The sequence below is a fragment of the Pezoporus flaviventris genome, unplaced genomic scaffold, assembly GCF_033815535.1.
Source record: "Pezoporus flaviventris isolate CSIRO_AGI_PZ_B2104156 unplaced genomic scaffold, CSIRO_AGI_Pfla_v1 ptg000041l, whole genome shotgun sequence".
NCBI lineage: Eukaryota > Metazoa > Chordata > Aves > Psittaciformes > Psittacidae > Pezoporus > Pezoporus flaviventris.
In genome coordinates this window covers 11,290,228-11,316,701 of record NW_026892589.1, presented here as the reverse complement: position 1 = coordinate 11,316,701, position 26,474 = coordinate 11,290,228, and the positions used below count along the sequence as shown (strand labels likewise).

General features: G+C 50.3%; 2 protein-coding genes across 3 annotated transcripts; both read right to left on the bottom strand.

Moving 5' to 3' along the window:
• Window positions 1-636: 636 nt before the first annotated feature.
• On the bottom strand, window positions 637-20,416 carry SCARB1 (scavenger receptor class B member 1). 2 transcript variants are annotated; one of them, XM_061466182.1, is made up of 13 exons: window positions 20,199-20,416; window positions 16,638-16,795; window positions 14,814-14,955; window positions 14,150-14,353; window positions 13,744-13,839; window positions 13,054-13,166; window positions 11,022-11,188; window positions 10,271-10,389; window positions 8,582-8,655; window positions 7,789-7,840; window positions 7,177-7,323; window positions 4,874-4,999; window positions 637-2,633 (listed from the first exon to the last, which is right to left on the bottom strand). In XM_061466182.1, the coding sequence occupies exons 1-12, from the start codon at window positions 20,316-20,318 to the stop codon at window positions 4,874-4,876; spliced, it is 1,518 nt and encodes a 505-aa protein (XP_061322166.1). In that variant the 5' UTR covers window positions 20,319-20,416; the 3' UTR covers window positions 637-2,633. The 2 variants fall into 2 exon arrangements, with proteins under 2 accessions (XP_061322166.1, XP_061322167.1); XM_061466183.1 differs by lacking the exon at window positions 4,874-4,999.
• A 2,221-nt stretch (window positions 20,417-22,637) lies between these two features.
• On the bottom strand, window positions 22,638-23,926 carry UBC (ubiquitin C). Its single transcript, XM_061466180.1, has one exon. It carries the CDS (start codon window positions 23,860-23,862, stop codon window positions 22,717-22,719), a length of 1,146 nt encoding a protein of 381 aa, XP_061322164.1. The 5' UTR covers window positions 23,863-23,926; the 3' UTR covers window positions 22,638-22,716.
• Window positions 23,927-26,474: the final 2,548 nt, after the last annotated feature.

Below are 26,474 nucleotides of genomic sequence, written 5' to 3'. Positions count from 1 at the left end.
CTGGGTTGGTGCAGGGGAGGGCACAGAGGTGCTGTGCCGGCCCCTCTGCAGTGGGGTTTGTTGCACCAGGGGTGCTGACTGCACTTCGACAGCGTTTGTGCTGTACCAGCCCCAAACACCACTCATAAAGGCAAATGGAATTAGCGAGGCAGGACAAGTTAGGGCCAGGAGAGGACTTGGGGGTTATGAGAAGCACTTTAACGTGAGGTGGAAACTTCACAAGCAGCCCGCAAGGTGACTGAAGCGCAGGAGATGGAATTGGAGCGCTGCGAGCCGGTAACAACCATATTGGAGCGCCGCCGGTGCTCGGGACGGGGGAGGACGAGAGCGGGGGAGCTGTGTCCATCGGCCCAGCCCGGAAAGGGGGGGTCAGGGGACAGACAAAGGCCCAGCATCCCGGGGTGCGGCTTCGTGATGCGCCGGTACCCCCGGGACACCCCAGCCCCGACCCCGCTGCCGCCCGGAGCGTCCGCGGCGCCATGGCGCCCTCCGGTGGCCGCGCCGCGACACTGCATCCCCCTTACATCCCACCAGGACCCCCCGGGCCCACCGCAACGTGCAGAAAGGGGCTTAAAACAAGGGCTCCTGCAACAAAGACAACGAACAAAGAAAGAAACAACCCGCCGAAGCTCGCACTAGGAGCAATAGGTCAATATTTTATTTGTTTTCACCCGTACAGCAGCAGTTAGCACCAGCACATCGTTAAAGCCTCAAGCAGGTGAGCCCAAGGATGGTTATCTTCCATCTACTGTCAGCTTTGCTGAGCGCTGCCCGGTCTTATCTGTGTTGATGGGTTGAGTCTCCCACAGCGCCTGGTCTGAGGCTGTGCCTCCGACCTGCTCCCACTTCACAACCGCATGCTGAGGGTGTAGGTTGTGAGGCACTGTTTGCAGGTGGGTCATTTGGGGTTCAAGAGCAGAGAGAGTTTATAGCTGTAGTTTAAGCATCACCCTCAGTGAGGACTCATGTCACAGGAATAATGCAAGTATGGCTATTCCCACTGTACCTGTGAGACGTGTTCTGGGCATCTAGGCAAGTTCAGCCTCAGACCAAGTTCTGGGCAGCTGCTGCCCTTCATTCCCCTTCATGACCTGGGCTGCTCCCATGATCAGACAGCCTAAGCCCAGCTGTAGGACATGGGCTGCAGGGAATGCACCAGCACAGGGACTGCTGGCATTGGTTTTAGCTCCTTGTGCTCTTCCTGCCCAGTAAGAGGGACAGAAGTGTAAGAGGAAAAGTATGGCTTACCCACTAGAAGGTTAGAGAGCTGTCTTAGACAATTACAAGTTTCCAGACCATGACAGCATTCACACCACACACTGTGCAACAAGTTCTCTGCTCCAAGAGGGACCAGAGACTCCCTGCACTACTCCCTCCCTGCCAGAGGCACCAGCACTGGCCCCTTTGGTTTTCCCAAGGGCTACCCCGGCTCCTGGTTGGAAGCAGGGAAGGCAGGAGTGGTAGACAACTACTGATGAGTAGCTAGCCATGAATATCCTTGGGCTTTGGGCTTCTTTCCCACTAAAGAGTGAGCCCAGCCCACCCACCTCCAGTTAACATCCAGCCCCAGATCCCCCAAGACATCATTTCAGAAATCTGCAGCATTTTCATCACCACCTAAGGCCATCACTGCTTTCATGTTTGCACATCGCTTCCTCCATCTCAAAAGCACAAATACCTTTGTTAATGATCAAGGATATCTCTGTTAAAGGTCAAGCTTCTGCTTGCTCCCTTCCCATGCACAGGCAGCAAGGCCAGAGCAATGAGGTGACCAACCCAGCGCCAACGGTGACTGACAAGTCAGATGGACCAGAGGTTTTGGCAAGGTTCATCTCACGCAGCCATCTAAAGCAAGGAGAGGCCAAGTAAATGGGCTGTGGGCTGGAACTGCTGGAACACAAGGTCATGGCACAGAATTGGGGTTTTAGAAGCCACCGCTGTACTCTCCAACACATGCAAAGGCTGGAGCAACCCCAAGCAGGCTCCAGGTACCCTGGGAAGAGCCATCACCGAAGTGACAGCACCCAGAATTGATTTGTGGCGTAGTCCAGAGACATCAAGTGGCAATAAAACCATAAGTGGCTTCAGGATAGCAAGCCCCATCCGCATGAGATGAACGGTGGCTTTTAAAACCATCACTAAATCCCATCAGTGCTACATATACAAACCTCATTTATTTAAAAGGCTCCCATTAAAGTACCTTTTATTCCTAGCAAGAGGCAGTTTTAAATTGCAAAATAATTCTTGGATCAACCAACAGCTGTCTTCATTCCCAAAGGAAGAGAGGGGCTGCAGCAAAGGCGGGCCCCTTGGGGACAAGGATTCTTGGACACTGTATTGAGTGTCTGGATGACATCTCCAGTGCCCCGGTGCGGGAGTGCTGGTGCAGCAGTGATGCCTTGTGCCTTTGCCACAGCGTGCAGGGTCTCCGCTGAGTTGCTCAGGATGACTTCACTTTGGAGAACTCTCAGGATCCACAGCAGGTCTCACCCAGCATGGACATGTCCCAGTGGGAAACGTGCCAGGGCTCAGGCTTCGGCATCGTCCTGGCTCAGCGCGGCAGCGTCGTGTAGGAGCGGCGTTGTCTCAGAGGGGGGTGGTTTGCTCTGTGTGGTGGGGTGATGTGGGGGTCTCTGCAGAGGAGAGGACAGCAGTTACAGCCATGCACACGGTGGTGGCACCGCGGTCAGGCCACAGCCCCGCTTATAACACACGCACCCCAAAGCTTTTGGGCTTTCACATGGCCAAGAACCCCTTCCTGAAAGCTTCTGATGATTTTCTGTACCAGCTCCCTAACAAAATGAAGCTATTTCCATTCCTGCACTTGTAACAACACCCCCAAATGCCCAGCCTGAAGAGCTGTGTCACATGTGGGCCTATTGCTGAACCCTGGGAGCAAGGAAGACATACCCTTAGTGGAGGAGGATGAGGTCAGAGAATACTTAAGCCACCCAGACATATGTAAATCCATGAACCCCAATGGGATGCACCCACGAGAGCCGAGGGAGCTGGCTAATCTCACAGTAAGGCCATTCCACATAATCTCTGACAAATCCTGGCACCTGGGAGAGGTGGCCAAATCCTGAAGTAAAGCAAGTGTCACTCCTATCTTGAAGTGCAAGAAGGAAGGCCTCAGGACGTTCAGGCCAGTCAGCCTCCCTCCAATCCTTGGGAGAGGGTGATGGAGCTACTGTGCTTGACCAACCTGGTAAACTTCTATGATTAAACAAATGGCTTGACAGATGAGGGCAGAGCTGGGGATACTGTCTACTTAGATCTGAGTAAGGCTTTCAACACTGTCTCCAGTAAGAACCTGTATGGCCAGGCAGTGAGCTGGACTGAAACTTGGCTGAAGAGACAAGCCCAGAGCATGAGAAGCGTGACTGAGGCCAGTAACTAGCAGTGTACATGAGGGGTCAATACTGTCTCCAACTCAGTTTTACATCTTTATTAATGACATGTATGCTTGCTGAGGACACCAAATGGGGAGGAGCAGGTGATACACCAGAGGAACATCTCAGGCTGGAGAAATGGGCTGAATGAACCTCATGAGGTTCAACGGGAGGATGTGCAAAGTCTTGTACCTGGGAAGAGCAAACCCATGCCCCATGACACGGTCAGGGTCACCCAACACTTAGGCACTTTGGCAGGAGAGGACCCAACGGTCTTGGTGAACACCAAGTTGAACATGAGTGAAGAACAACATCCCACACAGCAAAGGGAGCTAACCATATCCTAGGCTCCATTAGAAGTGATTCCAGCAGGTCAAGAGAGGTGATCCTTCCCCTCTACTCATCACTGGTGAAGCCACACAAGGAGCACTGTGTCCAATTCTGGGCTTTCCAGGACAAGAGAGATGGAGCTATGGGAATAAGCAAAGGGCCACTAAACTGATTAAGGGACTGGAGCAGGGGGGTTGGAACTGGATGATCTTAAGATGCTTTCCAACCCTAACTATTCTATGATTCTACGTGTGCAAAGGCCCAGAGAGCTGGTGCTGATTAACCTGGAGAAGAGAAGGTTCATGGGGGGTATTACCAATGTATGCAAGTATACAAACGGAGGGTGTAAATACACAGCCAGGCTCTTCGCAGTGGTGTCCAGAGGACAGGACAGGACAAGAGCCACTGGCACAAGCTTAAAGACAGGAAGTTCCACCTGAACATTAGGGAACACACTTGGGTTTTTCTCACTCTGAAAACTGTAAAAACTGGAATAAGTTGCCCAGAGAAGTTGGGGAATCTCCATCCTTGGAGATACTAAGAGACATCTGGACATGGTCCTGGGCAATCAGCTCTAGGTGGCCCTGCTTGAGAAGAGCGGATGGACTAGATGACCTTCAGAGGTCCCTTCCAACCTCACCGATTCAGTTACTTTGTGATCCTGTAATACAAACCCAGATTTTTTAAGACATTAGAAATTCCCTCTTGAAAGCCTTTCCATGGAGGCTCCCCTATATCCCGAAGGGGAATGACACCCACCAAGTGACTACCTCTGTTACCCCATGAGGTTTTGCCCATTCCAAAACTTACCTCTGGATCTGAAATACTCAGAGTGGGAAGAAATAGGCAAGAAAAGTGTTTCCTCACACCAGTTCTACTTTTCACCCTAATCCCTGCTGATAGTATTAGGGCTGCGTATCAGGCACACCAGGAGAAACAATAAAAGCATGTGCGTGCAGCCCAGTTAAGTGTGAGTATTAAGACATCTAAATTGCCCTGAATAAAGCCATGAGACACCGTTTATATCCAAGCTTGCTACGAGGGCATGTCTGGTAGATGCAGACAGTACGCATTGCTGTTTGATTGGCTTTAAGCAAAGTTTAATCAGATCAGGACGAGACAAAAGTGTGTTACCTTGACTGGGTACCCACCTACAGTCTGGCTTCCCGCAACACCGTCCCCTTAACCGGAGGCAGCTTTTTGGCAGAGGTGGCCTGGTTGGCCTTATTACTGTCTGAGCTCTTTTTATTGCTACTCCAAAATAAAGTGCATTTTTCCTAGAAGACAATCAGGCTCGTTTATGGTGCACTTGGACAGGAATTCCATGAGGGTTCCAATTTAAGAGGAGATTTTCAAATCATTGTTTAACTAGAATCTAGTTATTAACAAAGATTTCAAGATCTAGGTTAAGCTAAGGCCTAGTTTAGATTTTGGGCAGTGTCAAGCCAGTTTTAAATGGTCCGTTTGCTTTTCAAACAAGTCACCACAAAGGCTTTAGGCCATCTTAGCTACAGTGCTGCATCTGGACATGTTTTGCACCTGCAGAGCTTCACACATTGTTTAGAACTGCAGGTCCAACGGATGCATTTCAAACTGGCTCCACTGTCAGCTAGACTAAGATTTAAGTGCTTCATAGCACTGCATCTGGACCGGCTTTAGAGCACATTGCTCCCTCCAGAAGCCAGAGGCACACAGGATACTCCAGTAAGGAGCTGGGATCAGGGAGACCTTCGCACTGGCAGACACGTGAAGCTGTGGTCAATGCCCCTGCTCAGTGCCCCCCCACCTGTGTCTTCAAGAGGGAGGACTGTGCATGATTAAGCAATCATCAGCAAAGATCAGCAACACTTCAATCAAAGGAGGAACACACCTTGGCTGCAAATTGCTGTCTTCCAGTTTACAAGCTCTTATCTATTCATTAGACATGAGACTTTCATGTGTTGTTGCACAGCTTGCTTAGATTTAAGGTCATCAAGCCTCTCATTTATCACTTTTCAGGTAGTCAGGCACCTCCTGCAGCTGATTTTCAGTTCTAGCACTTCACCACACTTCTGGCTGAGCACCCAAATACAGCAAGCTTATGCCTGGGTTTGGGGTATTTCACAGATACTCAGTTGACTTGAACAGATTTACAATCCAGCTTTTCTTCCTGACCCTTCCTGGCACAGTTAAGGCTCTTTGATGGCAGGAATTAAGACTTGCATAAAGCAGGGGAAGGAAATGCCAGCCCAGGGCTGCATAAGGTCTTAGAAATAATGCCAGCAGATAGACATTTTCCAGATATGCTGGTGCCATGCAACAGAGTGAAGTCCACTTGCCAACAAGCACTTGCAGTGCTGAAGCAGAGAGGTTCAGCACACAAAGCCTGACCACCTCAGGAGCACAGTAAGGCTTTAACACCAAGCCCTCGGCCCTAGCATTACTCCCACTCTACAGGGAGGTGTGTGGAAGAACAAGGGGATTTGGGATCATGTGCTTAAGTCAATTAACCAGTTGTAGGCTTGGTTAAAATCCTATTACGTGATACTCTGAGAACCCTGGCACTGTTTAAAGTGGGTTTGTACAAGTGTTTCAGTGAGGGCAGTTACAGGAGATTAAGCAAAAGCAGCCCCTCACACAAGCTCTCCCCTTAGCCTGCTTTCATCCTAAGCATTACCTTTTTATCCCCACAAGTAGCTTCACTTCTGTAACTTCAGAGCCAGCTCAAGACACTTGGTTGTAGTGGAAAAGTAAATAAGCTGGCTTTGAAGCAGGTAAGGGTAGGGAGCTAGATCTCTACTTCAAGAGATAAAGCTTTTAGAAAGCTTAGTGTTATCAGGTGAATGTTTGGGAGCTGAATCTCCATCACACGTTTTAGCTGGTTTATATTCTGCCCTTACAGCTCAGAGCTATTTGGAGTAGTCTGCTTGAAAACAAGCGAGTTCCAAGGAAAGACAGAGCACAGCCAGGGCTGAGAAGCAGCCACAATGTCTGTGCCTCTCCTGCAAGAACACAGCGACTGCGATTCATTAGAGAACAAGCTGTGCTCAAGTAGCTCTATCCCCTCGAGAAGGCTCTATTCAGATTAGAAAACTGTTGGGACCCTGCAGAGATGCACAGATTTGTGCAATGGCACAGACCTGCTGCTTTCTATGGAGGCTGGGTTGATGAGCAAGGCTTGTTCTTTCATCAACTGGATGAGCTGAGAAATACCTCCTCCTACAGGAACCCATTTCCATCGATGCTGTGTGCTGAGAAAGCCAGAAATGCTTTCATGTTATCTATTTGCAGCCCAGTTTCTAGATGGCTGAGGAAGTCCTGCTGCTACATGCTGGCCTCTGGCACCATTAGGTCACTGTTCGTGCCATCAGCCAATGTTTCCTCAGGAGTGTTAGATTGTCAGCCCAATCTACATCATCTGATTAAGTCTGATTGGACTTACAGCATTTCCCATTAGACATCTGCAGGTTCTTACCTGACTCATTGCCATGAGTACAGCTGCTGAGATAATGAGCGGGATGCTCAGCCCAAGGCAGATATACTGCAGGTAGTCCAGCAGCGATGGGATCAGCACCAGGTTGGTGTAAAACTGCTTTAGGACCGAGCCTTCGATGGATCCACTCTGCTCAAAGAATCAGAGCTGTCAGTGGCATTTCCCTCCCACCCAGGGCTGAGACAAACCAGCTGCACAACTGCCCTCCCAGCACAGATCAGGGAATTGAAGCAAGATTCAGTCAGACTAGAGGCTTTTACTAAACAGTTGGAATCAGCCAGGCACGCACACAGCTGGAAACTGCACTCCCAGGCCCACATTAGCATGGGGATGCTGGCAGCTCTGTTGTGGGCCCTATTTAACCCCACATCTAGGGCAGAGCCAGAGATTTACCAACTATAGTGCAGGGTTTGTTCAGCTCAGAGGGATTAATGGCACAGCCAAGTATTATAAAGCCTTCTGTTGGTGCTTAACTAGTCTGTCTTGCTTAAAGCTTTATCCAAAGTGGAGTTTCCCCAGCACCGGGTGATGCATAAGCAGTTCCACCTCCCACAGGAGGGGCTCTGAAGGATCAGGTCAAGGAAGGCAACTCACCTCTGCAAACCACAGCAGCGGCAGGACCACTGGCTTAATCCTCCCTGTTTGACTGGGGGAAGAAAAAACACACATACTTAGATTTCTGGTTGATCAGGCCACAATTAGAGTCATAACTCTTCCTAAAGAGCTGGGTCTGACAGACTGGTAATGGCCAGGGAACAGTGTAAGGAAGTAGCAATTCCTGCTGCTTCAGTGAGCTGCTCCCCCCTTAAGGGACCAGGTCCAACTTGGCCCTTTTACACAAGCACAGAACTTATGCTTCTATTTGTGCTTAGCAGTAAGTGCCATTCCAAATCTGGGCTGCAGGGACATGAACTCAATGAACTGGAATGCTAAACTTCACATGGCTGCAAGACATCTTGGTCACCTGCGTGGTAACAGAGGGTGCAAGCTCACAGCACTGGGGGCTGTCTGCTGGTGTATGCCCTAAAGCCAGTCAAAGCAGCAAGAGCCATTCTGTTTGCTATCAGAGCTGAAAGTGCCTTTTTGGACACAGGCTACAACTGTCAACCCTGTGGACAACACATGTTTTGCCTCTTCAAGTTGGATGTGACACCTGAGCAACAGCAGAGTGCAGGGGAACCGCTTCTGTGCCTCACCAGGAGGAGCCATCCACATACTGCACTGCTAAAGCATGTCAGTTTGAGGTCACTGTCATAGCTGGCATTTCACCACATGAGCCAGCTGGCTTCTGCAACTGTGACAACTGGTAATATTGAAGCTACTTCATCTCTGGGCAGAGTAAGCTCTGCTCCAGGGAGATGGACATTTCTAAAAGGTGACTACTTACATTATACCAGACACCTGTTTTATGTACAGGTTCAGCTGGAGCTTGATGGAGCAATTCATGGGGATGCCAGTCAACTGCATAGAAAGAGACCAACCAGTTCATCAGTAAAGACAACATTTGTCTGGAGAGCTTCGCAGAAGAGCGACCCTTTGCTTCCCATCCTAGCTGCTCTGGATTGGATCATCCAGAGCTCTGCTGCAGTCACCACACACAGGATCAGGAGCATGGCTGAGGTTTCCACCAAAGCACAAGCATCAGCCAGGCAGGCACCAGTCCCCAGGCTCTGGGGATGGCTGCTAACAGAGGAACAGCACTGTCCCCATGGCAGTTTGCAGAAGGGTCACCAGACAGTGAGACTGTTGCAGCACCTCCTTTGGGGTGGTCTGAAGGCACAAAGTTAACCTGGACACACATGGCTGCTGCAGAAGGCAGCACACAGTCAGCAGGCAAACAGCATCAAGGGAGGTGTTGTATGACCCAGGGCTTGTGGGGCTCAGCATAAGCAAGTTCAAATTACCAAGCAATGTATGTAACCTGTAAGTGACCCCCTACACAGGATGCTTTAATAGAACTCCAGTGTTTTCTGAAGCCTGATAAGCCTTTTCTGTTGTTCATCCTACCAGCAGCAGGATAGAAATGCATCGATGCAAAAGATTTGTGCAGACAGGAAAGGACAAAATGTTTCTCATAATGAAGAACAGATAGCACTGTCCACCAACATCCCAAGACCATGAAAACACCCCACTTCAAATCTGGTCTTGATGACACCCATTAAGGCAGTGGTTTCTCATGACACTGCAGTTTTGCAACACATTAAGGGCAGAGAGTTTTTGCTGGATTGCCCGTTTGCACTCAGCAGACTGCAGCTAGATAAGAATACAGTTAACTGTACTGTTATCAGTAGATGTTTGATACTGTAATAAACTTAATTAGATTTCCATAACTGCGATAAGAAAAGCAGAGAGAACCCAATGCCTAGATAAGCAGCACAGCTCCCTTTGCCTCAAGAAGGGAACTTGTTTCTTGCTTGGACAAACATCACAATGTTTGGAAGATCTGACCACATGCCACACAGGCCATGGGTGGAAGATCCCAAAGTCCTCTCCCCATCAGCAGCTGGGACAACGAGTCAGGACACCCCAACTCATCACCAATGGAGCAGTAACTTCACCCTCACTATAGATGAGAAGTGTAACACAGCAGCAGTGCAGTGCCAAAGCAGCTAGTCAGATGAGCAGGTTGAGAGACTGGAAGAAGCCGGCCCAAAAACAGTGGTGACAGCTTCAGCGGCAGCATGATCTCAGGCTTTGCTAGTTAGTTCTCATCTCAGATCTGGGGCATAACTGGGCTGCTGCTAGATACACCTCCTGGTGTTACAGACCTGAGTCAGTGGAAAGAACTTGACTCTGCTTACCAAAACAATTATGCTTATAATTGGTTCTGCAATTCTCTACAAGCCAGGCTAATTATTCAATTAGTTTATGGCTGTGACATTTTTTATCTGCACTTGTCCTCGCCAGTCTTTGCACTATGGAACCTGCTCAAATCAGTGCCACTGGAGCAGAGCAAGGCTACCACGCAGCCGGAGGCAGGCTCCACACGCAGCCCAGCGGGACCCCCGGGGCACAGTGAGGCTCCTCCATGGAGGAGGACCCTGGCAGGCTCATGCTCATGCTCACACACACTCACCGGGTGCACGTCGAGGAAGAGCGCGTGCTGGTCCTTGTCGGGGTGCAGGCCTTCAACAGCATCCAACAGGACTGGGTCAGCATTGTAGAAGTGAGGATGTGAAATGAACATGGGTGCATCTGGATGAGAGCAAAGACACTTAAAGTTCATCCAAACCCATCTGAGGCTCCTTGCTGTGATTTTTTAGCTATTGCAGCACTTGTTCTGAACAGGCTTTTATACTTTTCTCCTCCCATCCAGAAAGCTTCTTCCCTTCCCTCCCTGAAGCTCTGGGAGAGTAAAGACCTAGTGCTTAACCTACGCTCTCCCACCTATGCAAAACACACTGCAGTGGCAACTCACTGTACCCAGACACAGGCTAGGGCACTAAGGCTGAATTCTCACACTCCTGCATAACCTACCCTCAGTGTCCAAAGCTAACATTTAATTTGGCAGTTACACAGCCTGCCTCGTCCCACCTATGCTCCTCTGCCTACTCCCTCCACAGCCCAGGGGATATAAAACTCCCGTTGTATCCTTAGGCATTCCCACAAACACCAGGCTGTCATAGGATCATGGAGACCAAGAGGACTTCGCGTACAAGGATTTTCCCCCTGTCCCTCCTTGCTGAGATGCCTGCGGGTGAGAACGCCATGCACAAGACCCCAGCACTCCGTAGATAACAGAGCTGGTTTTCCAGACAGCCAAGCTCATATCAGATCCCCATAGTTTAACACTGGTACAGGGAAAGCCAGAGGAGGAAAGGACTTACTCAGCCTACAGGAACTGACGTTCTGGATGCCAGACTGCATGCAGGGGCAGAAGCCTTCATTGGGTGGATAGTCAGTGCCATTGGCAAAGAGAGTTTTTGGTGCCACAAAGCGATAGGTGGGCACACCCTGAAACTTCCCGGACTGCTCGTACACCAGCCTCATGGATCTGGAAGGGTTTCATTGGAGAAGGATCAGGATTAGACAACAAGCTCCCAGCCCAGAATTGGGCTCTTATCTTTGCTGGATAAGATGCAGTTGCAATGTAACTTAGACTTTGAGATTGAGATAAGCACTCAAAGCAGTGCTTTGGATGGGGAATGAGTATTTAAGCCATTTGCTTTCCATGTTTTAAACACAGATAAAGGGTTGGTCAGAACTAGTTGTGGACAGAAAACACAGGTTTTAAGTCAGTTTGCATATCCAGGTGAGGTTAGTTTAAAGGTATATAGTAACCCCCAGGGCTGCTCTCCAAGAGGTAATACCCTCTTTGTGCAAGCCTTGGCTCCGAGGTGCTCAGGGGACATGCACAGGGGATGGACACTGGCTAAATCTCTTTCACAGCACAACTTCAGCACAGAGGCTGTCAGGGGAGTGGAAATTTTTACTACATTATGCAGCAAGACTCTTGACACAACAGGCTGTGATGTGATGCTGCATTACTGCTACCAGCTGTAAGGAGAAGATGCAAGCTTCCAGGAGGAAGGTTTCCTCCTTTCACACTCAAGCAAGGCTTACAGGGATGCAGACAGCCTGGGCAGGGGGTGCTTATTTCTACAGACACCTTCTGACACCAGAACCAAGGATGTGGGATTTAGTGCATGTTCAGCAGTTACGTGGATGACTCTTGGCTGCGCTCACCTTCCAGCAAGGAGGCAGAGGCTGCTGCAGCACATCAGCAGGATAAAGCCTTGCCTACCTTGCAGGGACATCCAGGTAGCTGCATATCAGCATCAGCTGCATCTAATGTGCAAACAGCACAGATGTGCCCTGCAGCAAGGCAGATGTGCTCTTAAATCTATTCACTGATCTTTGTGACTCCTTCCTCTCTAGCCAGGCTAACAGAGTGGCAATGGGGGGATGTGGGGAGAAAAGACAGCAGAGCCATTTCCCCCACAGCACGGTCAGGCAGGAGCCTCCCATGCTAACTAGAAACCAAGTATGGTTTTGTCCTCTTCACCGGATGCCTTGCCAAAAAACACGCTCTGCTCCCTAGAACTCTACAGAAAAAGGCATCTGTATTTAAACTATGATTACCGGTAAACTTCCCTGTAAGTTATCGGCTCCGGTGTCATTTTGGTATTTGCTGATGCCCCTTATGTAGAGGAATTCCTGCACTAATACTTGGCTCAGCTGACTTTGCTTGTTTGAAGAGGTCATTGTTCTCTATTCAACAAGAGCACTTGCTTGTTTTGCGGCACTATCTACAAAGCCTGAATTAACATTATCTTTCCCAAGCTGGGGACAGGGGTTTGTGCCACCTCCCGTCTCCCCTCCTTCCAGCCTCAGGGAATTTCCACTCAGGCGGGCTCTGCAGGGTACTTTAACCCCTGTGTGATCACCCAAGTCAGGGTGTCTTTACACAGGACAGATGCACAGTAGCACTGGAACAAAGCGGCAAAAAAAAGAGAAGAAAAAGCAGCAGCCTGGCAACAGGGGCACAACCCCCCCAAAATCACTTCTGCAACCATTTAGTCAGCTGAAATAGTTCTGCAAATGGTTATAGCTGCATTTCCTTGTGACAACTCTTACTTCTCCCTCTCACCTCCCACGTCTTATCTAGACGGGTTATTTTCTACTGCTTCAACATGGGCAAGTTTTACTTCCCCAGCAATCTGGGAGGTATTTATGAACAGCACGAGCCACTGCTAATTAGACAACTACGCTGTTTGCAAAGCTCAGATACTGCAACATGGAACCATGGCTGAACTTTAACTACAGAACGGAGCCCTGAGCCCTCTGCGTCACTGCACACGTATGCCGTGGGCACAGGATGAACATTGCATCTCCTGCACAGGGACGCACTGGCCTCACCTGCAGGCATCCGGGCTGTAGAAATCCAGCGATGTTGGGGACATGAATGGTGGCCACATCTCTCCTGCTGTCCCATTGATCATGTTGCAGCCACGGCTCCGCCAGTAATTCACCTACAGGACAGGAGTAAGAACAAGGAGAGAGCTGGCTTCCAGGCCTGCATGGGACATCCACAACTCTACACTGCTTCCGAAGCAGCTTGAGGCTGCAACACTGAAGAACTTCCAAGATCTTTCCCATTCAAAGATCTGCATAATGAGTGGAAAAACAGGACAAGATCCAGCAGTCTCTAGTGCTCCCACAGTGATTGGTCTGTAGATTCAGTTGATTTTAGGAGTGGAATCCCACAAGGGAAGAATAAGCACTCCTTTAACAAGTAAAGAAACACCTTAAACACAGGCCATGGGACCCTGGGACTTCAACTTTAGAAGCAACCAGCTCCAACAGGATTTCAAGGGAATCCAAGGGACACAGATGATGAGCTGAACTTAATCCTTCATGTAAGCCTCTTGCTACATAGAACAAGAGCCACCTTCTGCCAATTTGCCAGAAATTGCAGCAGCTGAAGTCCTGTAGAAACTTGCCTTCAAACCTGAGACCCAGAGACACAACAACACCAAAAGCTTCCAGTTTATCATGCTTTAGATCAGGCACTGGCCCCCTATAACAGTTTTTCTGCTTGACACTTACCTCCTTTAGCCCATTCCATGAATCCACCATGTGAACTTCACTGATGTTCTTCATGCCCGTGTTCACTGTGAACAGTCCTGAATTGGAGTTGTTGAACTGCAGAGAAGAGAGGCTAATTTTTAACCATTATACACAACAAAACTGCAGTATGTTACTGACTTTGCACACTTCCTCAGCTCTATGGGTGCTCCACAGACTGTAAGCTACTGAGCTTCTATTCATTTCAGTTGCCAGCAACAGCTTCAAACACCAGCATTTCTGCCCAGGTGGAGAATTAAGGCAGCCTGACACAACCACCAGCTACACATGGCTGCTCCAAACACTTTGTGAGGGGACTGAGCATCTGGGCTGCCCCTAAGACCAGCACTGCTGTGATTTTAGTGTTCCCAACCAGCAGTTTACTCACCTCCACAAACATGCCAAATTTTCCCTTGAAAGGGATCATGCCGGGAACAATTGCATTTATGGCATCTATAAGAGGGTCGTCATAGCCCCACATGATCTCCCCCACTGTCCGGTTCATGAACGCCTGCTGTTTCAGGCCAGCCAGGGCTCCACTCAGTAAAATCTTCACAAAGGTTGGCAAGTTTTCCATCATTACAGCTGCTCCCTGGGAAAGAAACAAACCTGAGATGAGAGGCCCACCTTTTCCTCTTTTTTAAGTGGAAGCAATGCATCTTTGGTGCTCAGCAAGATCCTTTGACCACATCAATCTACATCCCTCAAAAAGTCCTTTGAACAAACAACTGCTTTGTTCCAAGCCTCCAGTTTTGGAACAAAGCAATTGAGGGATCATAGCCTTCGTTTCCCTAGAGGATGCTCAGGCAAGGTTGCAGATGCAAGCCCAGGTGCTTTGCCAGCCCCTCTGCACACTCTGGGTTTGGAAGGATAACAGCCCAAAGCAACAACCAGCACTCAGAAAGCTGAACATTGCATGTTATAAGCTTAATCACTTAATTGCTTTATTAGCCTTAAGCCCTAAATGAAAGTAAGCTCTGAGTCAGTACTGAGCATCATCGCCCTTCCCTCAAGCTCAGAAGTCGGTAACTATCCATGGAGCAAATTCTTACCATCATCAAAATGTTTGGCACAACAATGTAGTCGTCTTCACGGCCGTTGGACAGCTCTGGCTGGAAGAAGAGTTTCCGATATTCCAGGAAGGAGACGGTGTCATTGTCATGGAATGTGATATTTGTCTTATACCTGAACTCTCTGCAAAGAGATGGGAGAGATCATGGGAACCATCGCCCCAGGCAGTACCCCTGCAAAGCAAAGCCTGTGGGTAAGGAGGGGCTGCACAGGCCTAGGCCTGCTTCTGAAGAACAAGGAGACCAAACCCCAGGAAGAAGCCAAAGGACAGCAGGGGAGGCAGCATCCAAGGGAACATGGTATCAACCTCACAGTCCAACCACGGTTAGGGTCTAGCAGGAGGAGATGGCAGCCTGGGAGCAAGGCATCCCTGACAGACTGGATTCTGCAGCAAAGCACAAAGTGTTTCTTCACCACTCAAAACCCAGCTGATGAGAAGTTTGAGACAAAAGCATAAAAACTCACTGCACCTACAGTCATTGAAAAGCCCAGCCATATCAGGGAAATGCCCAGGTAAGCAAACCTACACCAACACACATGTCCAAATAACTTCCAGAACAGAAGATGACCAAACTAGATGCCACGAGACCCAGCACTGAGCCCCCCCTGATTTGCCCCAGATCTCCCTGATGGTTCCCAGGTTCAGGGCACCTTGACCTTCCTTCATGGCTCTCCTCAAGGCTTCAGGTAGTACCACCTCCTGCACACTGCCCAGCACTGCTCCCCTTCACTCCATGCTATAGGGGCATCTCAGTCTCATGGAGGCCACAGTAGCACGAGGTTCTCCCCAACACTTGTGAGCCTGTTACAGCTCCCAAGGGAGCCGAAGCTCAACCCACCAGCAAAAACAAAGTCCTTTATTGTGGAGCCTCTGCGTTACAGTGCACATTAGGGAAGGGCACTAATCTCTCCCAGCGGGAACACAAGGACACTAATAAGCTTTGCCCCTTTGTTTATTCTTATTTACAGTGAGGGAAGCCTTTTCCCAAGCCAAGTGACTGATGAAATCACAACATACAGAACCCACATGGTGTTACGGTGTGACCTGGCAAGCCCAAAGGAAACAAGGGCCAACATACTGTCAGGTTTCCCCCAATGCTACTGAAACAGCTTTGGATTAAACCAGTAATCCTTCTGCCTGAGCTTGCTTAGGCTGCTGACCTAGCTTTGCCTACATGTGTAGGCAAACACATGCTACTTAGGGGTAAATTCACACACTCAACCTCCACCATCACTTTGTGTTTCAGGTCCTGAGAATAATCTGGGGCTTCAATGACCATCTTCAGCCATGACAAATAGACCCAGCCCTGCTGTAGGTGGGCCTGATCAAGTTTTAGTGCTCCATACTGGTTCTCATAACCACAGCATTCATTTTAGGCAGATTCAGAGTCTCATGTTGGATTGGCCTGAGACCTCTTACCCATGAAGTTTGATATTGAGGTGACTCTGACTCTGGAACTGGACTCTCAAATGTACAGTGAAGATAAAACCAGTCCACTTTGAACCACCATATCAACACCCCTCATGCCTACATTTGGACCATATTAGTCTGGCTGCCCAACAGATCCCAGCATGGGGCTGAGCTCCACGACTCAGTGAAGCACAGGCCAAAGGTCCTCCCTAATTCTGGCTTTAGCAAGATCAGGGCAATTAGAGCACATATGGGTCACCTTAAGATCCTGTGCCACCAGCCTTGCTCCAAGTATGTTGATGCTATGCCCTCCAGCCAAAGGAGATAGCCAGAAGCCTGGCAGGCAGCATGGTGAATGTGCTCAGCCCTAGCTGGACCACATGTGGTACCTAACCTGTACACATAGGGTCCACGCTGGTGCAGCGCCGGCTTTGCTCCCTGGAGGACCTGGTCGGGGTTCAGCACTTCAAAGAAATACATTGACATGTAGAAAGGAACAGGAATGTCCTTCCACATCTTGAAGGAGATGCTGCCGGGGTCGATCCTGACATTCTGCAAGGGAAAAAACAGAGTAAGGAGACAGCTCTTGGGATCAGTGGCTGCAGCTGAGCACATCCACCCTCAGATCCATGTCAAGCCCAGCTGAAGGTGGCAGCTCCAGCAGGGGCTCTCCAGAGGATCCAGGCATGTTATGCAGACTGAAACTAAGCCAGATCTAAACCGGGAACTTTTCCGCATGCAGAAGCATCAAGTTCATGCCACAGGATGTCTGTAGGCTTATTTATTCAGGCTCAACTTTCCAGATCCTACCCACAGGATTTCAGAGCTCTTTCGATGTGCTAGAGGCTTGCTTTGAATTATAACAAGCCAGTACTAAATTATTCACAACTCCGCATATCTGACTTGCCAGGACTACCCTGTCCTGAAGTAAGCCAATCACCTGGCAAGGTTTGGCAGCCTAAAGCAGGCAAAGGCTGGGAATCATCGTGCCCATTGACACAAGTATAGGGGTACCACCAGGGAGGGCCCACTAGATTCCCAAAAAGCAGACAGAAAACTGGGATGGCAACCGAGCTGGGTCCCAACAGCGCAGTGCAGGACACCTTTGCGTCCCCTCAGCTCCATCCTGCAGTGACTCATAGCTGGTCATAAGGCAGGTCAAAGGCCTTATGAAGAACCACAACCCTGGTTCCCATATTGCTGTCTTGTTTGCTGGGAAACACCTGGAGGAGCCCAAACGTGACTTAAGCCCTCACCAGGTTCCCAGTCCAGGAGCTGGCATCTGGCCACGTCTGTTTCAACTCCCTCCCAGCCTCCTGGGAACTGCCTTACAGACAAGAGCCTGTTCGTTCCTTCTTGAGCACTTTTTCTGGATGAGTTCCACCATAATCTGTGCTTCCTCTGCAAGCACAAGCCTTTGTTACTTGGGTTAAGTAACCCAGCCAGCTTATGGAAGCGGGTTTGATCCGCTAATAGCCAAAGGCACATGGCTGTTATCCCTTTGCAGCTCAGTTCCATAATGGTTCTCCTGCCCTGGAGCAACTTGATGTGAACATACATGTATTTGCTGCTACGTGGGGCTGAGTTGTGAAAGCTGCCAGAGGCTTCCCTGCAATTCTGCATCTTTAGCAGTTTCAAGGCCAGGCTGTGCTACCTGCAAGCAGAAGCAGCAGCAACAGGACATGTTTCTATTTAGCCTGCTTTATAATCCTGACTCCTGAGTGTCCAACAGAGTATGAGCAGCAACATCTGCTTTCCTTCACTTGCTTATTCCTGCACCCCCTGGATCCCTTCCTGCATATGCATTTATCTATATAATATGTTCCCAGTCAGACAGAGCTGCATCCTGGCTCCCTGCTACATTTCTCAGCCTTCTCCCATCTGGGCACAGCAGCTCGAGGTACTCCACAGATGCTACAAATTAAGACCTACTTAGGGTAGCTTTAGAATTCAGCCACTTGTAGGTCAAAAACATGGTCATACGCCTAAATGGAAAGAACATGTTTCACTTAGGTGGATTATAAAGCATCACCAAGATGTTTGATCCCTCCTGAGCAGACAGTGGTCAAATCCTGTTCCTCCAAGAGGGAGACTTCAGCCACCCTGCTCAGTAAAACCAAGAGCTGAGGTTCCCTCTTCAGATGAGGAGCAGCAACCACGCCGTGCCCAAGCACAGCCTCGGTGTCAGACCTCATCTCCACATCCTCTCACCACCATCCTCATCACCCTCCTGAAAGAGCAAAGCCAGCGCTGTCCGTCTTCTCCCAGCTTTCAGGCAGGACAGCACAAGAGCTCCCAGGTGGAGCAGAAGCATCAAGTGGCAGATGGACGAGTTGATGCAGCCTCACAGCTCGTATCTTAGGCAGGTCGATGGCACTCCAAGGGCTTCCAGAAAAGCAACATTCCCAGGTTTTGCAGATTCAGATACACTTTCTGATACAGATTCAGTTCCTGCAATGGGGCAGGAAACAGGCTCCAAGCTTCCTGTTTCTACTGCATGTTACCCACAGACCTAAGGACACACTCAAATCCACTGCCTCTTTGCAGCCAAGTCCTCCTCCACCTTGACAGAGCTCAGGAACATGGGGCTATGGATATATCTCACCACCCTGGATATAACTCAGTTATTTTTTCTATTTCACATCAAGTTTCCTAAGAGCTCAGGACCATTTTGAGTCATGCTGGAAATTCAGATCCAAGGGCTTGGGATAAAGTGAAAAGGAACAAGGGCTGGTATTTCCTAGTTGTTAAGTTACTAGGATTTAGCTAACCAGGTAGAAAGAACTGGGATTAGCCAAAAAAAAGGGCAGAAAGGGTTTTGCACCAAAAATGTCAGTCCTGTTCTGCAGGGGCCACTCAGCATTTTATCTGCAGGTACCAGCTCCTGATGCCCATGAAACTGAACAAAGACTGACTTTTAATGCTTAAGTCACTGGTCGGTGTGGCTTTGCCCAGGCAGCAGCACCTCCGAAGGATAGAAGTCTGTTTTCAACAGGGACTTTGCAGCACAGCTAACCAAGCCATCGGCTATGGGATATTTACCTCTTCCATCAGAAGCACATTTCCAGGTGTTGATCTGGGTAGAGTGCAAGCCTGAGGAAATGCCCACGCAGGGCACAGGGAGAAAAAGGTTTGGCTGAATGTGGGATTGAGCCAATTGGATCATTATGGCAGGATAAGGTATCCCAGCAGCAAGGATGGGAGTGCTGGTTCCCAAGACCGTGAAGCAGTCACTGAACAAACCAACTCCACCCACAGCCCCATGTCTTAACCACAGGGAACAAACACCCCTTCAGCCTCAGGACACCTGTGGGTAAGACAGGTCTTCAGAGGCAGCTCTTTAGATTTTTGGTGACTTGAAGGTCGCTCCATGCACAAGGCTGCTTCAGAGCCCTTCTGCACATCATCTGTCCCGTTTTCAGTCTGGGAATTGTCTCAGAGTTAAGTCCAAACCCATTAATGAAAGGAACAACTAGTGCAGCAGGTTAAGGCAGCAAGGACAGAAGAAAGGGCTGGTGCTGGGTGCAGTGCTCAGCCTGCCAAGCTGCTGAGCCCAGCACCACCAGCATTGTCCTCCCCATCCAATTCCATCTGTTTCTAAAGCCATTGCTAGCCAGGGCTGAGCTCCCATTCAGCCCAGGCACGTCTGCAACCCAAGCTGGCACATCCCAAGCCGCTATTTGCCCACACTGAGCTTTAGAGGCTGCTCAGAGCCGCAGCAGTGACGCCGAAGCAGAGTCCCCCAGGGCTCAGCTCTCTCACACTGCTCCGCATCACGCTACGCAGGGAAACCTGCCCGAGCACCAGCCCTGGCTCCGGCCCCGCACCACCACCCCCTGCACCTTGCACCGGGATGCACGCCAGCCCCGCTCCGCGCTCCCAGCCCCGCACCAGCTCCAGCCGCGAGCCCTGGGGCACCCCGCAGCAGACACGCGCCCCTCCCGGCCCCGCTGACCTTGATAACCTGCTCCTTGACGATGCGGGGCCCCACCAGCAGAAGGGAGACCCCCAGGAGGGCGCAGGCCGCCCCGGCCAGCCCCAGCCCCACCGACGCTCTGCGGCGGGCCGAGCCCATGGCGCGGCGCGGCACAGCGGACCCGGCCTGCGCCCGCCGCCGCTGCTTTATGGCCCCGCGGCCCGGCCCGGCCCGGCCCGGCCCGGCGGAGGGACAGGGGCTGGAGGCGGAGCGGAGCGGGGCCGGGGCGGAGTGGAGCCGGGCACCGCCTCTCGCACAGCCCCGCCGGCGCGGGAAGGTCAACCCACGGGAAGCGGAACGCGCCGCGAGCGCGGAGATAAACCCGTGCAGTAATGCATTAAAACCATACAAATGTGTGTATTTATGGCCACCACCGCTTAACCTGCCTCCGAGTTCCCAAGGAAATGGGGTTTTTGCCTATCTTGTGCATCTGAAGCTGCCCTGGGTGAGACTTACCGCTAAAAGCATCATGGAAGTAGCAAAAAATCAACAATGAAGGGAAGAGTCTGGTTTGTGACAACCTATTTTAGAACAATTACATGCACTCCTTCTTCTAAGGCACAGAAGGCACGCTGTCACTCTTGCAAAGGGCATTTTTGGTTTCCACCCTTCAGCCTCCTTTTCCCACTTCCCACCCCTCACTGCATGGTGAGCTACTCATGAGCTCCAACATCCAGCAACCACCGCTTTCACCACAGAACACGAGTGATTTCCCTCTTGCCAGGGCTTTTATAGTCTATGGGACCTGCCTTGTGACATTCTAGCCCATCGTTGCACTGTCCACTTAGTGTACAGCTGGAATGAAAGCACATTCCAATTTTTAATAGCCTGGTGTGCCTGAAAATTAGAAGTTTGCTCAATGTGCTTTACAAAACTATCTACCCCATAACCTGACGTGAGGGGGTTGATGAAAGGCTGATGATGAAAGGCCCACTTTAGCCAGATTTCTCAGGCCCAAGGGCTGCAGAATCCGCAGTGACATCCTGCACTGCCACCAAGCAGCCAGTCACATCAGAGCAGGCTCTCAACAGCAGCGTTACATTAATCCATTGCTGCAGCAAAACGCGGGGCAGGACCCGGCTGTTTCTGGGTAAAGCTGGATTATCAATGCCTCCCAGCTATTGAAGGCTCACATTACATACGCATGCTTACACAACCCAGCAGCTGTGTAACATCTGCAGACTGGCACCAACCACCAGTCACTGCTTCAGAAAGTTGAGGACACTTACACAACCTCAGGAGCACTGATAGCTGAAGGGTTAGTTAACACTTGCCAGGCCTGTGTAAGCTTTGCATAAGGCTGTTTTGCAATACCTTTTGTACACAGAAGATACGTAACTTTGGTTTCTTAAAACAGCTAGTTCTGTTAATGACAGACATTAAGTATTTTTTTACATAAGTTAACATGACTGCCCACTGTAGGAGAGGATCTGGTTCGAGACCATCTTAAGAACCTGAACATGCGTAAGTCCATGGGACGTGATGAAACCCATTCGCAGGTCCTGAAGGAGCTGGCAAATGAAGTTGCTAAGCCACTGGCCATCCCATTTCAAAAAGCGTGGCAGTCAGGTGAAGCTCCCAATGACTGGAAAAAGGGAAATATAACCTCCATTTTTAAGAAGGGGAAAATGGAAGACCCAGAAAAGGACACTCACCTACGTTCTGGAAATCCTGGAGCAGATTCCCCTGGAAGGCATGCTAAGGTTGGTGACAGCCAACATGGCTTCACTAAGGGGAAATCCTGGCTGACCAATTTGGTGGCCTTCTGTGATGGGGCTACGGAACTGAGAGTTGGGGGAAGCAGTTGATTTAACCTACCTGACTTGTGCAAAGCTTTTGACAATGTCCCATCCAATATGCTTGTCTTTAAACTGGAGTAACATCAATTTGATAAATGGACGACTTGGTGGATAAAGAATTAGCTGGATGGCCACACACAAGTTGTAGTCAACAGCTCAATATCCAATTGGAAAGGGGTAACAAGTGTTTTACCTTAGGGGTCAGTGTTGGTACTGATGCTGTTCAATGTCTTTGTCAGCAACATGGACAGTGAGATTGAGCGTGCCCTCAGAAAGGCTGCCAGCATCACTAAGTTCTGTGGTTCAGTTGATACACTGGAGGCAAGGGATGCCATCCACAAGGACCCTGACACACTTAAGAGGTGGACAATGCCAACCTCACAGAGTTCAATAAAGTGCAAAGTCCTAGATCTGGGTTGGGACAATTCCAGGTACAGCTACAGGTTGGGCAGAGGAGGATTCTGGGGTGTCAGCTGTTAAGAAAATGAACATGAGCCGGCAGTGTGTGGCGCATGTTCTAGTGTGAGGCACCCCTGCTCTTGGCAGGGGGGTGGAACTGGATGATCTTAACATCCTTTCCAACCCAAATAATTCTACAATTCTAACTTGAGACACGAGCTTTTGTGGATACAACAGCTTTATTGGAATGAACAAGTGCAGAGAAACTTTTACTTAAATGCAAGGAACAATCAGGAGGTTCAGTTGCCACCTCTCAGGCGCAGCACAAGATGAAGGGTGGATTCCTTCTGGATATTGTAGTCAGACAGGGTGCGCCCATCTTCCAGCTGCTTGCCAGCAAAAATCAACCTCTGCTGGTCAGGGGGGATGCCCTCCTTGTCCTGGATCTTGGCCTTCACGTTCTCAATGGTGTCACTGGGCTCAACCTCAAGGGTGATGGTCTTGCCCGTCAGGGTCTTCACAAAGATCTGCATACCACCTCTCAGACGCAGCACAAGATGAAGGGTGGATTCCTTCTGGATGTTGTAGTCGGAAAGGGTGCGCCCATCTTCCAGCTGCTTGCCAGCAAAAATCAACCTCTGCTGGTCAGGGGGGATGCCTTCCTTGTCCTGGATCTTGGCCTTCACGTTCTCAATGGTGTCACTGGGCTCAACTTCCAGGGTGATGGTCTTACCTGTCAGGGTCTTCACAAAGATCTGCATGCCACCCCTGAGGCGCAGCACTAAGTGCAGAGTGGATTCCTTCTGGATGTTGTAGTCAGACAGGGTGCGCCCATCTTCCAGCTGCTTGCCAGCAAAGATCAACCTCTGCTGGTCGGGGGGAATGCCTTCCTTATCCTGGATCTTGGCCTTCACATTCTCAATGGTGTCGCTGGGCTCAACTTCCAGGGTGATGGTCTTGCCCGTCAGGGTCTTCACAAAGATCTGCATGCCACCTCTCAGACGCAGCACAAGATGAAGGGTGGATTCCTTCTGGATGTTGTAGTCAGACAGGGTGCGCCCATCTTCCAGCTGCTTGCCAGCAAAGATCAACCTCTGCTGGTCGGGGGGAATGCCTTCCTTGTCCTGGATCTTGGCCTTCACGTTCTCAATGGTGTCACTGGGCTCCACCTCAAGGGTGATGGTCTTGCCTGTGAGGGTCTTCACGAAGATCTGCATGCCACCCCTGAGGCGCAGCACTAAGTGCAGAGTGGATTCCTTCTGGATGTTGTAGTCAGACAGGGTGCGCCCATCTTCCAGCTGCTTGCCAGCAAAGATCAACCTCTGCTGGTCAGGGGGGATGCCCTCCTTGTCCTGGATCTTGGCCTTCACGTTCTCAATGGTGTCGCTGGGCTCCACCTCCAGCGTGATGGTCTTGCCCGTCAGGGTCTTCACGAAGATCTGCATGTTTCTCTGCAATGAGAACAGCTCCACCTCAGTTTCTGGTCCCCATCCTGCCTCAAGCTATTGCTCGGCTGCCGGGGCACGCCCCTCAGCGACGCCACGCCCTACGTACATACGTCATCGCCTAACGTCGTGACGTCAGAGCGTAGTACCGCCCACATCCCCATTCCCCTTCCCGCCCATGACGCCCGCCATCTTGAAGGACCGCTGCGCCTGCGCGGCCGCCATTTTGCCGGTAGCCGCTTGTACCCCCCCTCCGCTGCGCACCGCCGCCGCCGCCCGCCCGCCGTGCTGCTGCTGTAACGCGACATACGTATATACACACACACACGGCCCGCCATCTCCTCCATCCGCAGCCCATTTTCCCTCAACGTACACACACACCCCCTGCCCCGCCACCTAACGTACACCTAAGCCCTGCTACCGCCATGACAAACGCCTCTAGCCTCCGTCTATCCCCGAAGAAGCACGGCGAAGCACTCACCGACGGGCCCACAGACGAAGCTGACTCTACACGACCTTACCGCACTCCCACAACTGCAATTGCGCCACACATTCACGTCCTGCCCATTATATAGCCCCTGCGGCCCCGCCCCTGCGGCTCAGATCACTCCGCCAGGCGCTATTTTTCCTGTGGTGCTCGCCGCAGCTTTACCTGACGAGGGGAGGAAAACGAGGCCCGGCAGCGCGGAGGAGTCAGCGCGTTGAGCGGTGAAGGGACACGATGGCGGGAGGAGACAGTGTGTGCTCGAAGGAGCGCGGAGGAAAACCTGGCGTGGAGCTCCCAGTGCCCGGAGCGGGAGGCGGCTGTGGTGCCTCAGTGAGCAAACCCTTCTCGATTTGGGGGACACCCCCGTGCCTAAAGCTTCTTGTCAAAGCATTACGTTTTATGTAGGGATTTAAGCCCCAACAGTCGTGTTAGAAGCGTTCCAGAAGCGTTTTTCATCATGCTAGAGGGAAAGAAGCAGTGGAGGAGCATGGAGCCCCCCTCCCATCCCAACACCATGACCTGGAGGGGCTGCCATGGAGCCCAGGGATGGGAAAGATGGGGTGAGGAACAGAGGAGTCCCGATGGATAAAGAGGTGCAAGTGCTGCAGATACATCTGAGGTAGAATCAGTGTGTGTATATATGTACAAATGGAGTATCTAGGACAGAATGGAGTCTATAATTCAGGACTAAGGCCTTGCCACTGTGGTAAAATCAATCATAAATACAGATATAATAATAATAATGCCTATTTTTTATTCTATTCCCACTTGCAGAACACCTTCTGGTAGATTTCTTGCACTCTGTTGGCTCGTGGTCCATCCCAGCCGGACTGCACAGCAATCCAAGCACATAGCTGAGCACAAACGGGGCTTTGTTCGCAGGGCTGGTGAGATGTTCAGTTCAATCCACCCCCAAAATCCTTCCTTTGCCAGCACCCAAGGAAAACGGCTGCGTTCCAAACGGACACAGATGACACCCAGCGCTGCCCACCAGTAGGAAGAGAGCAGAAGCCCAGCAACAGCTTTGTGATTGGCTTAAGGGAAACCCACTTGCCTTTGCCTGACACATAGTTTTTACAGGAGGGGAATGCTCAGCCTTGGCTGCCTTATGTTTGTATTGAAACTTAGCATTGCAATAGTAATAATAATCTCAAACACCCGGGGTTGTTAGCTGGGGAAAAAAAAAGATCCACTAAAGTATTTTGGTTTCTTCTCAGTGGTTTATATTGTGTGCAGTTGTAGTTGTATAAACATGGAAGACTGGAATAGTCTTTCAGCTTTAGGTCTCTCATCTGAAAGAGAATAATGATGATAAGCCTATTCTTTTTGTTACAGAGTGAGCATTCAGAACTGCTCTAAAAATAGTTATGTGGCAATATATTTCGTGACAAGAGAGAGTCTTGTAATGATGAAATTGAGATGATACAGCGCTGTTCTTCATCTCACTAGGGTGACTGGTCATTGAGCATCCTGAGTGAGTTTGTACCTGATGTCTGAATCAAATGGTGGAGCAGCACACTCCTAAATGTTCAGATTTGCGTTGTATTCAGACTGCAAGGCGGACATTGGGCCTGAATGCCACAGGGCCCTCCACTACCCGCGGCTGGTTTGCAGAGCCATGCTTTCCCCAGCTGGGAGGGGCTTTCTGTGAACAAAGCTGCTCTGTGTGCCTCCTGCACTCTCTGTACCCCTTGCTATGCTTTCAGGACAAGCTTGGTGAACAGGAGGACGTTGGTCCTAACAGACCATGACCTATTTTACTGGCAAATACTGATTTCCTGTGCCAAAGTCTGTTACTTTGTGCCTATAACTACAAAATCCCTGGGGTAAGAACCCTCTCTTTTCTCACACTCATGTGCAGGCTATATTCCTGAAGTACAGCTGCCCAGAGGGATCCTGTCCAGGGAGCTAGTTACAACAGGGGTCCTCACATTGAACAGTGCTGTAGTCAAGCGTTTGGCTCAAAATAACAACTAGAAATAACACTAGTAAATAAATAGCACAAGGAGCCTTTCAGCTGCTCTGGCAGGAAATGTCATTTTACATCTGTCACTAGTGAGCTCTCTGATAACTGAACAGGGCAGATAAAGCAGCTGGTAACTGCACTGTGTAGATAAAAGCCCTT